The 14929-nt window shown below is 58.3% G+C and overlaps 2 protein-coding genes across 2 annotated transcripts; one reads left to right on the forward strand and one right to left on the reverse strand.

The window, feature by feature from the left end:
• Positions 1-1053: 1053 nt before the first annotated feature.
• On the reverse strand, positions 1054-8217 carry GPR142 (G protein-coupled receptor 142). Its single transcript, XM_052658655.1, has 6 exons — positions 8182-8217; positions 7058-7221; positions 5029-5126; positions 3608-3727; positions 2734-2892; positions 1054-1925 (listed from the first exon to the last, which is right to left on the reverse strand). The coding sequence occupies exons 1-6, from the start codon at positions 8215-8217 to the stop codon at positions 1054-1056; spliced, it is 1449 nt and encodes a 482-aa protein (XP_052514615.1).
• Positions 8218-8883: 666 nt separating this feature from the next.
• On the forward strand, positions 8884-13656 carry BTBD17 (BTB domain containing 17). Its single transcript, XM_052658500.1, has 3 exons — positions 8884-8968; positions 10849-11125; positions 12582-13656. Exons 1-3 carry the CDS (start codon positions 8884-8886, stop codon positions 13654-13656), a joined length of 1437 nt encoding a protein of 478 aa, XP_052514460.1.
• Positions 13657-14929: the final 1273 nt, after the last annotated feature.

A 14929-nucleotide genomic window follows, 5' to 3' on the forward strand; every position in this document is an offset into this window, starting at 1 on the left:
TGGGTGTGGCTGAAAGCGTCTTCCTGGACATTCCTGCTGTGGGGAGAGAAGTAGGGAGGGAAGGGGGAAGGCCAAGTGCGTTTATTTTGCACTGACCGTTTGCCCGACACACATCTGCCTTTTTCGCTTCTGTGATCCCACTAAGGGGTTGGGTGCTGGTGAGGGCCCTCCTGGACCTCCCGTTCAGGGGAAAGGTCAGTTCAGCCTGATCAAGAAGCAGAAAGCAGACTGCTAATGTGTTTACCCAATGCCTGGAGCAGGTGGGAGGTCCGTCTGCTGTCTCTCCCAGCTGCCTTTCCAGGCTGGCACCGCCAAAAGGAGAGAGTCTGGGAGGGGCAGGCAGAGCCCCCCTGGGCCTCCCATCAGTGGAGCCACCTCCCTTCCCCCTCTTGGTGGAGAAAGAGCCTTCTTCCCCAAGTGCAGTGAGGTCAGCAGCGCAGCCGGGGCCGCCTCTCCCCTCTCCTGGCCCCTCAGCTAAGAGGGCCTTTTGTTGCTTAGTCCTGCTCCTTGGCAACCATGAAGACTGCAGCCCCAGGCTGTTTGGGGCCCCTGAATCTGTTCTGGCTCCAGCGCAGGGAGTCAGTCAAAATCAGTCCAGGACGCTCAAGACCCCAAGGTCTTTATGTCACCCCAGAGCTGGGACATTGAGTCTGCTTAAGACCACTTTCCCAGACAGCTCCTCCCCATTGTTCAGTCCCCACACATGGTTCCCCCCCGGCCCAGGAAAGGCCTGGAATCCTGGGGACATCTTCCTTTCTCCCTGGCATTGCCAGCAGAAGCCAGAGAAGAAATTGACGCAGGGAATGAGAGGTGGGCTCCAGGAAGGGGTGGGATAGAAGCAATTCATATTCATCCATCTATCCATCTATTCATTCATTCATTCAGCCCACCAACATTAATTTAGCTTCCTGGGGAGTCACCTCTGAAGCGAGAAACCACTCTCCCCACCCCCAGATTGCAATGGAGAGTGTTGATAAAGTTTGTGGGCACAAGCACAAAGACCCCAGTAATCCGAGCATGAGTCATCCCAAACTCCCTGCGTGGGCTCCTCCTCTACAATTCTGCCCCCTTGGGGAGTCCCAGAGGTTTCAGCATAGGCTCTGCCACCGTGCCCACTGACCGCGACCCCAGGGTGCAGGGCAGGTGGGTGTCCTGGAAGACCTCTCGGACAGTGGCCCGAAAACTCTTGCTGACGAAACAGTAGAGGCCGAAGTTGACGACGGTGTTGAGCATAGCCACCATGTTGGCCACATCCAGGGCCAGGTGGACCCTCCAGTCGCGGTAGACGGGGGCCACGTACAGGTGGTAGAGCATGACAAAGATGCGGGGTGCCCAGAGGAGGGCGAAGAGCGTGGTGACGCCCAGGAGGATGGCGGTGCTCTTGCCCACCTGGGGCCGCGGCCCGCTCCGGCCCCTCTGCTGCAACCGGCGGACGATGGCCAGGTTGGCCACCAGGAAAACGCCACAAGGGATGAAATAGACAGTGAGGCAGTGAGCCCACTTGAGCACCTCGTCCAGTGTGCTGGGCGGGTCCGTGTCCCGCCACACGTCCAGCCACCAGTAGAAGGGGATGCCAGTGAGCAGCGCGGCACTGAGGACAGCAGCGACGGCCCGGCGGGCCCGGCCCGGGGACGAGGTGGCCCGGTGGCGCAGGGGGTGGCACAGGGCTCTGTGCCGGTCCACCGTGAGCAGGACGGCGATCCAGACCGAGGCGTGGTTGGCAGCAAACTCCAGGATGTTCGCTGTGCGCACCACGGCCTGGGGCACCTCTCGGGCCAGCACGGCTCCCTGCAGGAGGAAGCCCACGAACACGATGACCACCTGGGTGACGATGTCCGAGGCCGTGAGTGCCAGAAGATAGTAGTAGGAGGGCTTCCGGGTCCTGGCGGCGAGGCGGGCCAGGGCCACTGTAGTCAGGAGATTGACTGATGGTCACCGAGGTTAGGGAGGGGAGGGGTCAGAGGTTAGAAGGGCTGCCTGGTGTGCTTTCTCCTCGTCCCTCCCCACCTGCTGCTTCTTGCCTCTCTTTTCCTCTTTCTGGAACCTTCTGAAAGCTCACTTTGTTGGAAAGGTTAAGCAGATCAGCCTTGCCTTGTCCAGCCATGGCACCGCAGGCCACTGCCTTACCAGGCTACAGGCAGGGATGAGCCATTCCCTAATTCCACCCATCCTCTCCTGCATCCATACCACACCCCTGCTCTGCTCTCTGAATGCAGTGGATGGTGCAAGAAGCTGTCAATGTGAGGCTCTGGGCTGTTCTGCACGGAGTTAGTCATTCTAGGAGATGCCCATTCCTGGGGGAAGAAGGGGGCTGTCTGCTCTGGTGAAAACTTGGGTTTAGCTATTGAGCATGCCAATCTTCTGCAGTGGCTCAGCGGTAAACAGCCTGCCTGCAGTGCTGGAGATACAGGAGTTGTGTGTTCGACCCTTGGGTTGGGAAGATCTCCTGGAGGAGGAAATGGCAACCCACTCCAGGCTTCTTACCTGGAAGACCTCATGGACAAAGGAGCTTGGTGGGCTACGGTCCATGGGGTCACAAAGCATCAGACACAACAGCCACTGAGCACCCTCGCTTTTACTCCCCACTATGCTTGGCTCTGCAGTGACCACAAGGCAAGGGGAAGGAATCTACGATCCCGTGTCTCAGAGGTCAGCACGGAGGATTGACACCCATCGAAGGAGGACCCCAATTTCTGGACCAGCCCTGGACCCCAGACCCCACTCCCCACTCACCAGGCAGCCCCAGGCCCAGGAGGATGCTGTAGTAGATGACAGGGATGACTCCAGCCACACATGGGGATGCCGCAGGGCTCTCGGGCCAACGGCCTTCAAGCTCCCGGCTCAGCCCGCTGCTGTTGGGTGTGGGCAGCAGGGTCACCCGTAGCTGGGCAGCTAGGAAGTGCAGAATGGCAGGTTAGAACTTTTGGTCTCTTTCCAGCCTGGCCTGGAGCAGCCCCACCCTGACCTTGGCCCTGAGGTCTCTACTCACCCTGGCTCCATGCAGAGCCCCTAGTCAGGTCCAGCCAAACGCGATCCCAATGGCCATGTCCTCTCCACCCCAGCCCACCTCCTCAGGGGCCTGGCTCCGCTATCAATGGGAAGAAGTGCTTGGTGGCCTTTCTTGCCATCTTAGAGATTATTTCTGAATCGCCTGGTTCCCAGGCAGCCTGAGTCAGACAGTCTGAACTGGGGCTTGAGCACTGTGTTCTTAAGGCATCCTGGGTGACTGACCCGGACCCACGGTAATCATGGCAACCACGCTGCATAGCAAACAGCTGCCTCCTCTTCAAGGAGAGATGTGACCAAGTTCTCTCCTTTCTACCCCAAACAGCATCTCTCTCTCTCTGTCTCCTAGTACCACTGGAGCTGGAAGGGCCCTGGTTTTCAGATAGGGAAACTGAGTCCAGGGGGCTCAGGTGTGACCTGCCTGCCATCACACGCATCTGGCTGGTGGCCGATATGGGATGAGGACTAAACATGCTCTCGTCCCTCCCCGCCTAGTCTACACTTTCAGATTTTAGGTTTCACCTTCCAGCTTTTGATTTTTTCCACTTCAAGCTCCCCATTCCCACCCCACCTCCAGATTTCTGGGTCTTAATCGCCTTACCTGTCTCTTCTGCTGCCAGCCGCATGCTCCTGGGTCCTGGGTCACCCTGTGGCTTTTTCCGGGGGTGCCTGCAGCTCCCTCTCAGCTGTTTGCCTGACGATTCTTCCAGCAGCACTGAGTCTGTGATCAGTACAATCAGTACGTGTGAAGCGGCGGGTGGTGGGAGGAGGGAGGGGGAGGAGAGGGAGAAGGGGGAGGGTGGGGCCCGAGGCCCAGGGGGATGAGCCTGAACAGTCGATACTGTCTGGAGCAAAGCAGGATTATGAGGGAGCCTGGGAAGGGAAGGGGCGAGGCTGGAGGGCGGCCCTGGGAAGGGTCACACTGGCACTCTGGATGGCCTGCCCCGTGCTCCAAGGGCGCTGGGAACTGGCCTGGGCTCAGTCTGGCTATCAGAAACCCTGGCGGCAAGGACTCTGAAGAAAGGCAGATGGGTTCCAGGAGCTGACTCAGAGAGGAGTGGGGGGCAACCCGTGCCGGGGAGGGAGCGCCGAGGCTGCCCTGGGCGGGACACGGATCTGGAGAGGAGCCCCTGGGCCAGGCTGGAAGGAATCGGTCGTGCAGTGGCTGCGGGTGGTGGGTCTAGAAGGAGGCTACCTTGGGGTGGGGTGGGAGTGCTGCTGGCCTGGAAGGATGGCAGGAAGCCATGCCCAGGGCTGGCCAGGACCCCCAGGAGGAGCCGGACCCAGCTGCCAGCAGCTCTGGGAAACCCAGACGCAGTGGCACCCCACAAGCCCTTGTTTTCCTAGCCCTGGTGAAATGGACAATTCCTTCAAGCAGTCACTAGCAAATAAACACCATCCGGCGTGGCTTGCAGTCCAGAGAGACTAGAATTTGAGCCTGGCCATCTCTCCCATCCCACGTGGGGAAAAGTCACCAGCACAGCCCGCAGTGGGAGCCCGGGACAGTGTGCGGATTGAGTCTGGGGCGAGCTGAGGCCCAGCCTGGAATCGCCTCCCACGCTCACCCTCTGGGAATGCCGCAGAGCCCATCTCCGGGCTCCCTGAGTTAGACCTGAGTCCCTGGGACAGCAAGGAGATCAAACCAGTCCATCCTAAAGGAAATCAACCCTGAATATTCATTGAAGGACTGATGCTGAAGCTCCAAAACTTTGGCCACCTGATGGGAAGAGCCGAGTCATTGAAAAAGACACTGATGCTGGGAGAGATTGAGGGCAAGAGGAGAAGGGGACGACGGAGGATGAGATGGTTGGATGGCATCACCGACTCAATGGACATGAGTTTGAGCAAACTCTGGGAGATGGTGAAGAACTGGGAAGACTGGAGTGCTGCAGTCGGTGGGGTTGCCAAGAGTTGGACACGACTGAGCGACTGAACAACAGCAAAGTTAAATCCCACTCTGGGGCTGGAAGTACCAGGATGCCCACCCCCAGCCTCACCTTCACACCCAGCCTCGGAACTCACAGAAGCCTTGCTGCTCCCTGGTGGCCAGGTCCTGGCACTGCATACCTCCAAGAGTCCACTGGCTTTGGTCAGAGGAGGCATAGTAGACACTCAGGTCCCTACGCAGAGTGTCCGGGACTCCAGCAACAGAGGGTGCAAATGGCACAGATAAGTCCCCAGGCTACCACCCTCCTGCACCAGGAGGCTGCGGGTGAGCAGGGGGCCACTTACAGCCAGGTGTAAGGGTCTCTGCCAACATCTCCTGAGGATCCACCCTATTCCCCAGGGGTCACCCTCCCAGCAGCCCCACAAGCTAACTTGGGACACCTCAATTTCACACGAGAGGGGACCGAAGCTCAGAGAAGTCCAGCAGGTAGGATAAGGCTAAGAGCATGTAAGTGGCAGCAGGCGGAATTTGAACTTGGCCTTGTCCCTCCTCCAGAGCCGTTTACTGATCACTCCCTCCCACCGGAAGAGCAGGTGCTCAGGTAGCGCAAGTCCACCTTGAGCTCAGGTTTTACCAGGAGAGGAAGTGGGTCAGGTAGATACACCCCTCGGATGCACAAGGCTCTCCAGCTGGGGGTGGGTGGGCAGCACGATGCAGGATGCTGAGGCTGGAAGGTGGGTGCCACCACGGGACAGCCTGGCTTCAGGCGAAGCTTTCCATATCATGTCAGTTACTTTGAGGAGCAATTCTTTCCTGTTTATCATTGCTGTGCCTCCCACCCCCAAACCCGAGTGGCCTGGAACCTAGATTCCTGATTCCTTGTTCCCCAATCTAAATGTTCCGGGGTACCCTAGCTCAGGAAGTGAGACATCACAGGGGAGGCTGCAGCTGGGGCGGGGGGCGCTGGGAGCCCACCCCTCCATCCTCCCGCGTCCGCAGATTCCGAAACTCTGCATCCTGCCCCAAGCTTACTCTACCAACACTAGCGACTCCTTGCCTCGTGTGTGGCTACTGAAATAGCTTCCCAGAAGAGATAGTATGGGGCTGCGGAAAGAAAAGCAGAAAAGCAACATCTGAATCCAGGCTCAGCCCCTTCTGGGCCAGGAGACCTCAGACAAGCCCCTTGGGTCATAGGTACTCTTGTCTCAGGTGGGAAGTTACACTGGTCTCCAGGAATTGTTTCAGCTCAGACTTTCTCTTGAGGAATTAAGGAGCTTCCAGATGCACAGGGCAAGATAAAACTGTCTCTGACCTTCCATCTGCAAGACTGGGTAGGGTGGACGCCCCGCTTCCTCTCTCCAGCTCCAAGACTCTCAAGCACACCACAAGCACACAAACACAGGCATGTATACTTCCACACCACCACACACACACACACACACACACAAACACATGTGTGCATACTTACAGACCACACACACACACACGCTTGCACACCTACAAACACACGCATGCATACACTTCAGAAACCCTCAGACTAAGAAAATGAAAACAGAAAATGCATATTCCTGGAAATTCAGCTTTTTTGTTTGTTTTTTAAAATTTATTTGGCTGCCCTAGATCTTAGTTTTGGCATAGGAACTCTCAGTTGCAACATATGGGATCTAATTCCCTGACCAGGGATCGAACCCAGGCTCTCTTCACTGGGAGCTTGGAGTCTTGGCCGCTGGACCACCAGGGCAGTCGCTGGAAAGTCAGTGTTTAGATCAGTAGAGGAGTTTCAGGGATGACAAGTTAGAACTAGAAGAGGTGAGGCCCCCCAGAGATGCGGAGTCAGAGGTGTCCCTCCTGGGTCTTCTGGGTAACCTGGGCCCTCCCCAATTCCTGCACACTTGAAATGCCATCCATCTAACTCTAGCCAGTAGAGCTTAGCTTGGGGGTGTACATGACCATCGTCAAGATACTAAGAAGACACAAGTGCCCTGGCTCTGAGGTGGAGGGTGGGAGATTCCAGCACAGGTGGGTCACACTTCTGAGTCTCAAGGAGACTTTCTAACTGAAAGACCATTTTCTGACTAGTGGGTTCTCTCAGCATCATTTTGTAAAACGTCATCAATGACATCCTATTGAACAGCACTGGGCCTGACCCTGCCCTCCCCTCACACTGAGGCTCTGTCTTGTTGGATTGGGTCAGGGAAGTGGTACAGCCCCCGGGAAGGGCAGGCACACAGCCAGTGGGCAGGGGGTGGCGAATCTGGATGAAGGGAGCTGGGCATGAAGGTCAGGACAGCTGGGAGGGGTTTCCGCTGGGCCGGACAGCTGCGTCTCTGCCAACCCGGACGAAGCAGGTGCCAGACCTAATTCCAGCTCGCTCTGTGGCTCCAGAGAGGGGTGGGGGGTGGAGCTGTTGGGTTTCTCTGTGCCAGCCCGGGGCAGAGATCAATGCATTGAGCCGGTCCCTGGGATTCAGAGAGCAAGGGAGGGCGGGCTCTGACTCAGCCCCAGTGAAGGGCCTGGCCTCGGGAGAAAGGCTAAGTTGGATCTCCTGGGAGGACCCCCACCACACACACACACACACACACACACACACACACACACACACACCCGCCACACACACACACCATTTCAGTTCATCAACTTGGAAGGACTCCCTCCCGCAAGGATCTGGGCCAGGCCCTACCTGTTCCTGGGAAAGGTGAGGCCCCACCAGTGCCGCCCACCCATCCCCCTGGGCTCCAGACCCCACCCTCTTCTCTCTATCCCTTTGTCCTTAGAAGAGCTCGCCCCTGCACTAACCCGGCTGACACTGTCACCTAGCTGTCTGCCTCAGTGTCTCCAACCATCAGGGTGGGTCCTGGCTCCGCTGTGTGTCTCCTTGCAGCTTTTATTATTATTATTTTGGCTGCACCTCTCTTAGTTGCAGCAAGCCAGATCTTAATTGCCTGACCAGAGATGGAACCCGGCCCCCCTGCCTTGGGAGCATGGAGTCTTAACCACTGGACCATCAGGGAAGCCCCCTCCGAGGAACTTTGAGATGGGAAAAATTACAGTAGGAAGTTGGACAGAAGCTGGTAAGAGAAACCTTCCAAGGAGATGAACCAAGAGACCTGAGACCACTTGAGAAGGTGAATTAGAGGAAGAAGGTGCCAGGGCAGCTCCTGGTCAGACGGTGGGTGGGATGCCTGTGGGGGACCAGCCTCAAGCGCGGCTCTGGGTGGGGGTGCTCAGCAGGGGTGCCCAGCATGGGGTGCAGCTGCTCTATGCCCGGCCCCACCATCCTAGCTCACCTTGACCTGGGGGGGTGTGATGGCCACAGCCCCCATGTCCCTAAGGCCCATCAACCTCCTCAGAGCATGCCAGGAACCTTCTTCAACGAAGGACAAGCAAATGACATCAGCTACCCCACGGGACCCTACTTAGAGCCCTGTCCTCTTTTCTGGAGAGCTAGCCCACCCCAACACGGGAGGGGGAGGGGCGGGGCCTGGGCCGCGGCCTCCTCCTCTTCCAGGCGCTTCCTTTGCAGTCCTTGGCTCACCATAGTGCTCCAGCCGTGATGCTGCCAAGCGTACTCTGTGCCAGGGTGGGGGGTCAGGGGAGGCAGCTGGGGACCCTCTGGGCTGGTGGCTGCCTCTGGTTCTGGAGCCCTTTGCCTGCCCTTTGGAGAGCCTTCGACTACCCAGGAGAGGAGTGACTAGCTGTGCCGGGTGGCAGGAGACGTGGGGGAAGCTGCCGGATCTGGTCCCCTCAGGGGCCCAAGAGCAGCACAATAGCGCCTGGGGCGGCCGCTCTCTGGCTCAACTGGTTGCCTGGGTAACAGCTGGGGCCAGTTTCCACCAATCCAAGGCAGAGGCTGGGTGGGGGGAGGGAAGCCAGCCGGGCAAGGGGGGCGGCCATCCCCTTGGGCTGGATCCTATATAAGGAGGAGGGATGTGCACGGAGTGGTCTGGGCTCTGCTGTTCCTCCTGTGGGCTTGGGGGCAGGGTGCAAAGATGTGCAGGCTGGGCTCTGCCAAGCCTGGGTCCTGGGCCAGCTTCTGGGCCATGCTGACCTTGGTGGGCCTGGTCACTCATGCAGGTGAGTGGGCAGTGGGCAGGGAGAAGGGGCAGACCTTCGGGCTCCAACTGCCCACAGCCAGGAGGGGGCGGTGTCCAGACGGCCGGGCCAGGCACAGTGTTGATTTGATCATGCAGCTCCGTGGAGGAGGGCAGCCGGCCTCCGAGGGCAGGAGGGCTGTGCAGGCAGGGGGCTTAACCACAGGAACACCCTTCCACTGTCCATTGTCCCTGGCAGCTGGGCCCAGGCTGGGGAGAGTGGGATCCATCAGCATTTAGAGCCTTCACTGTGACAGCTTGGGGGATGGCGGGGCTGGAAAATAACCAGGGCTCCTCTCTCACCCTTTCTCCCTCTCTCTATCTGCCTGTCACTCATACACAGAGGCTCTGCTTTCCTGGGAGCCTCTTCAAGAGGCCACATGGGCCCTGGGACTGTGTGTGTGTGTGTGTGTGTGTGTGTGTGTGTGTGCGCGCGCGAGCGCGCACATACGCGCACTGGGAGGGTGAGGGTGCCCATCTGCTCCCCTCGACTCCTCAGTCCGTGCTCCACTTGGGGAAGCTGCTGGCAGTGCTTTCTGTCGCCGAGTCTTCCGTCCATGAGCACGTATCCCCATCTGACCCTCATGGTGTCCTGGAAACAGGGGAGGAAGGTCCCGCTTGGCTCGCCTGGAAGCAGGAGGACGCCAGTCCCCAGGCGCAGGTGCCTCGAAAGTCCCGTCCAGGACCCGCTCACTCTGTGCTTTCTTGGGTCCCCCAGGAGGCCAGTGTAGACCCCTGCCTCCCAGATCAGGACCACCCCCCCCCCAGGCTGCAGCCCCCTCCCCTGCTCCGCCCCCTCACCTCCCACTCAGAACGTGGGCAGATTCCCTCCACCTTCCTAGCACCAAGCCCAGCCTCTCCCAGAGCCTTGGGTGGGCTCCTTATCACTTCCTCAGGGAGCCTGTCTCTGATTCCTGCACCTACAGGAGCCGCCACCCCACTCCCGTCACCTCCCTTACTGGTCACAGCCTAAAACCAGAGTGCTTATTTGTGTATTTATTGCCTAAGAAGCTAAGTTGTGCTTTTATGAGTGTAAGGAGCTGGTTTGTTTTGTTCACTGTGCTGGTCTGAGCTCCCAGGGGAGTGTCTGGCTTATTGTAAGTGCTCAATAGATTATTTGCTGGGGAATGTGCTGCTTTGGGCCAACTTTTCTCTTCCAAGGGGTAAGGTGGGCAATTCTTCAGGAAGCAAGGGGGTGGGGACCAAGAGGCTCCTCAGTCCTCGCCTAGGGGTCTGGCATCATGGAGATCAGCTCTAGATATTAATTTTTTTTTTTTTTTTTTGGATGTGTTAGGTCTCTGTCGCTGTGTGTGCTTTTCTCTAGTTGCAACAAGCAGGGGCTCCTCTTCTCCGAAGCGCGCGGGCTTCTCACTGCAGTGGCTTCTCTTGTTGCAGACCTCGGGCTCAGTAGTTTCAGCTCCCTGGCTCCAGAGCACAGACTCAATAGTCGTGGAGCACAGGTTTAGTTGCTCTGTGGCACGTGGGATCTTCCCGGATCAGGGATCAAACTTATGTCTCCTGCATGGGGAGGCGGATTTTTACCACAGAGTCACCAGGGAAATCCAGCTCTGGACGTTTTGTCCCATTCTGATTCATGACCTCTCCCTGCTGGGAATCTGCTCCCCCACCCCTTCCAAGAGCATCTTCTCAGGGTCTGCTCAGGTTCACGAATTTCCCCATCTAAGATGTGCCTGTCTGCACATACATGCATCCACGCACTTCACAGGAACAAACGGGAGCACACAGCCTCCCCAGGCTTCCCCTACCCTCTGCCCACATCCAACCACAGGCACCTCCAGCTGGTCTGTCTGCAACCCCCTCAGGCTGCCCCCTCAGGCTGCTTTGTGTTCCTTCCTGCTGCAGCTCAGAAAACTGATGTCGGTGGGGAGTCAGCAGGCACCTCCATCAACCACTCCCAGATGCTGCTCCAGCGCCTGCAGGAACTGCTGCGGCAGGGCAATGCCAGCGATGTGGTGCTGCGGGTGCAGGCCATGGGCACCGACGAGGTCCGAGTCTTCCATGCCCACCGCCTGCTGCTGGGACTGCACAGTGAGCAGTTCCGGGAGCTGCTGAGTAATCAGAGCGAGGTGGTGTTGCAGGAGTCCCGGGACTGTGCTGCCGTCTTTGACAAGTTCATCAGGTGGGGAAGGATCACGGGGAAGATGTCACCCCTTTCCATGTCCCTGGCTTCTCCACTCACAGGGTGATGGAAGCCCTGGCTCTTAGCCCTGCCCCCTCCCTGGATGGCATTAGGATGACCATGCAACCACCTCCCTCTTCCCTCTTTGCACCAGCTTCTTGCAAAATGCAGCATGACTCCCCTGCCTGAAAGCTCTGAGTGGTTTGAAGTTAGTTACCAAATACTCTCAAAGCTGTTTCCAAACCTGGCCTTGAGAGCTTTTAAAGACTAGACTTCTGGGCCCCACCCTGAATCCCAAGCTTCATATCTAGGGCCGGGCCAAACAGTTTCTTCTTTTAATGTCTCTGTGCGGTTTAGCTGTCTGGCCAGGTTTTGAGCCACAGGGCTAGGGGACTGCTTCCTGGTAGCGTGCTGCACAGGGACACTGCCCACACTCTAGTCTGAGAAAGTGACCCTGCTTTAATAGCTTAGACGAGATGGCTGCAGAATATTGGTGATTTCTTCAAACTTCCAGGCAACAAAAAGAGAGAGAGCACAGGAGAAAAGCATCTTTCCTCGACCCCCTAACTGGGAAAGATTGAAGGAAGGAGGAAAAGGGCACGACAAAGGATGAGATAGCTGGATGGCATCACTGACTCAACGGATAAGAGTTTGAACAAGCTCCAGGAGATGGTGAAGGACAGGGAAGCCTGGTGTGCTGCAGTCTATGGGGTCGCAAAGAGTCGGACAGGACTGACAGACTGAACGATAATCTCTACCCTAGTCAGTTCTATTTAACCAGGCTTTCCCCCAATCCCAGTCTGTGCCTTTGTGGACATCTCATTAGCTAGAATTTAGTCATGTGATTTAAGGGATTCTAGGAAACATCTTTTGTTCCCAGAGGCAAACAGCGAAGTTCAATGGCTTGCCCACTCTCATAGCAAGTAACTGGCAGAATATGAATCCGAACCCACGCTGTAAACCGGGTGAAGGTAGGAGCTACATCTTTCTCGTCCCAGCACAGAGCTCAACCACTCAGTGGACACTCAATCTAGGAATCACTGATGTGCTCTGTCAGCTAAGTCCTGTCTGACTCTTTGCGACCCCATGGGCTGTAGCCCACCGGGCTCATGTGTCCATGGTATTTCCCAGGCAAGAATACTGGAGGGGGTTGCCATTTCCTCCTCCAGGGGATCTTCCTGACCCAGGGACAGAACCTGCGTCTCCTGCATTGGCAGGCAGATGCTTCACCACTGAGCCACCTGTGCTCAATAAATGCTTGCTTATTCCCACGTCCCACGAGAAACCGGAAAGACGAGGAGGTGAAGTAGGATGCGAGTGGAAAGGTCCTTCTGTTGGCTTCCTTAATGACGATGCTGTCGCCCAACGCCGGGTACCCTTGGGACTCAGGAGGCAGTGCTGGGTAGGGTAACCGCGGCCGCCCTGACCGCGCTCCATCTCTGCGCCTCTCTGGCAGGTACCTCTACTGCGGTGAGCTGACCGTGCTGCTGGCGCAGGCCATCCCCCTGCACCAGCTGGCCACCAAGTACCGCGTGGCCTCCTTGCAGCGGGGCGTGGCCGACTACATGCGCGCGCACCTGGCGGGCGGCGCGGGCCCGGCGGTGGGCTGGTACCACTACGCAGTGAGCACCGGGGACGAGGCCCTGCGCCAGAGCTGCCTGCAGTTCCTGGCCTGGAACCTGTCGGCCGTGGCGGGGAGCGCCGAGTGGGGCGCCGTGAGCCCCGAGCTGCTGGCGCACCTGCTGCCGCGCTCGGACCTCGTGCTGCAGGACGAGCTGGAGCTCTTCCAGGCGCTGGAGGCCTGGCTGGGCCGCGCGCGGCCGCCACCGGCCGTGGCCGAGCGCGCGCTGCGCGCCATCCGTTACCCCATGATTCCTCCGGCGCAGCTGTTCCAGCTGCAGGCGCGCTCGGCCGCCCTGGCACGCCATGGCCCGGCGGTGGCCGACCTGCTCCTTCAGGCCTACCAGTTCCACGCCGCCTCGCCGCTGCACTACGCCAAGTTTTTCGACATCAATGGCAGCGCCTTCCTGCCCCGCAACTACCTCTCGCCCGCCTGGGGCACCCCATGGGTCATCAACAACCCGGCCCGCGACGATCGCAGCACCAGCTTCCAGACGCAGCTGGGCCCAAGCGGCCACGACTCGGGCCGCCGGGTCACCTGGAACGTGCTTTTCTCGCCACGCTGGCTGCCGGTAAGCCTACGGCCCGTCTACGCGGACGCCACGGGCACCGCGCTGCCCCTCGCACGCCCCGAGGACGGCCGGCCGCGGCTGGTGGTCACGCCGGCCAGCAGCGGCGGTGACGCGGCGGGCGTGAGCTTCCAGAAGACCGTGCTGGTGGGGGCGCGCCACCACGGCCGCCTGCTGGTCCGCCACGCGTACAGCTTCCACCAGAGCAGCGAGGAGGCCGGCGACTTCCTAGCGCACGCCGACCTGCAGCGGCGCAACTCAGAGTACCTGGTGGAGAACGCCCTGCATCTCCACCTCATTGTCAAGCCCGTCTATCACACCCTCATCCGGACCCCCAAGTAGCCAAGCGGGCCGGGTTGGGGAGCTCAGCATCCCTGATGCCTCTGGATCAGCAAAGTAGAGGTGTCTATCCTGGCCTGCTGGGTGACCAGGTGCTGGCGGCCTTAGAGCTGGGTGGTAGACCAGATGCCTGGTTTCAGGAGCTGCCTTCACACTGACTTGAACATGAGGTTCTTGGTGTTGTGTATATGTGTGCTCAGCTGTGTTTCAGTCTTTGCCACCTCAGGTGCTGTAGCCGGGCGAGCTCCTCTGCCCATGGAACTTTTCAGGCAAGAATACTGGAAGGGGATGCCATTTCCTCCTGCAGAGGATCTTCCCAACCCAGGAATTGAACCCATGTCTCTTGCATCTCCTGCATTAGCAAGTGGATTCTTTATCACCAGCACTACGTGGGAAGCCAGTGCTCTTGGTAGAATAAGCCAGTGCTCGGAGCGGCAAGGCGGTGATTAAACCACCCAGTTCTGGGGGTAAAAACAGTCCAAGGAGGGCTCCACAGGGCAGAGACTTCCCATCGTTCATTAGCTTTTCCCCAAGGGCCCCCGTCCCCACAGGGGACAGGGCAGGTAAAAGCATCGCGATGGCCAGGTGCACCTTGGGGGAGCTTTCTCACCTGAAACTGAGGGGCTCAGCTGAGCAATTTCTGAGCCCTGACTTCCTGGGGTGGGAGGGGTAAGCACAACCCTAAGTCTCTGACCTCTCCTGGGAGGAGGTCTGGGCAGAGACCTCAGAGTCTGGAGGAAAACCGCTTTCCCCCAGGAGTTTGTTGACTTGTGCTCTACAACCAGAGGAGAGGAAGAGGGTGTGGTGGGAAGAGGGGACTTGGGTTGAATCTTAACCAGTGATGTGCTCAGTTGCTCAGGCGTGTCTGGCTCTTTGCAGCCCCATGGACTAGAGCCCGCCAGTCTTTTACCCATGCGATTCTTCAGGCAAGAATCCTGAAGTGGGTTGCCATTTCTTCCTCCAGGGGGTCTTCCTGACCCAGGGATTGAACCCACGTCTCTTGCATCTCCTGCATTGCAGGCAGGTTCTTTACCATTAGCACCACCCGGGCAGGGAAGCCCAGTCTGTCAGGACACCCCACCTTTCAAACAAGGTCTAGTTTCCGGAACAACCAACAAAACTCTAATGGGATTTTTATTGTTAAAAAGAATTGGGCAGGGGGAAGGTGGAAGCAACTGCTAAATAATATTAGATTCCTTCCCAGGCCCCAACCACAGTAAGGGAAATGCCCGTCGGGCCGTTCCCCAACCATCCAGCATGCCCTTATCCCAGATGT

The sequence above is a fragment of the Budorcas taxicolor genome, chromosome 19 (genome assembly GCF_023091745.1).
Source record: "Budorcas taxicolor isolate Tak-1 chromosome 19, Takin1.1, whole genome shotgun sequence".
NCBI lineage: Eukaryota > Metazoa > Chordata > Mammalia > Artiodactyla > Bovidae > Budorcas > Budorcas taxicolor.

Bases quoted from the DNA above. Each gene is read 5' to 3' on its own strand.
- GPR142 (XM_052658655.1), bottom strand. From the start codon at position 8,217: ATGGGGGCTGTGGCCATCACACCCCCCCAGGTCAAG. The intron at 7,222-8,181 runs GTGAGCTAGGAT...CCGGGTTGGCAG, and splicing joins TCACACCCCCCCAGGTCAAG to AGACGCAGCTGTCCGGCCCA. The intron at 3,728-5,028 runs GTGAGTTCCGAG...TACTGATCACAG, and splicing joins CAGGGAGCAGCAAGGCTTCT to ACTCAGTGCTGCTGGAAGAA.
- BTBD17 (XM_052658500.1), top strand. From the start codon at position 8,884: ATGTGCAGGCTGGGCTCTGCCAAGCCTGGGTCCTGGGCCAGCTTCTGG. The intron at 8,969-10,848 runs GTGAGTGGGCAG...TTCCTGCTGCAG, and splicing joins GGGCCTGGTCACTCATGCAG to CTCAGAAAACTGATGTCGGT. The intron at 11,126-12,581 runs GTGGGGAAGGAT...CCTCTCTGGCAG, and splicing joins GTCTTTGACAAGTTCATCAG to GTACCTCTACTGCGGTGAGC.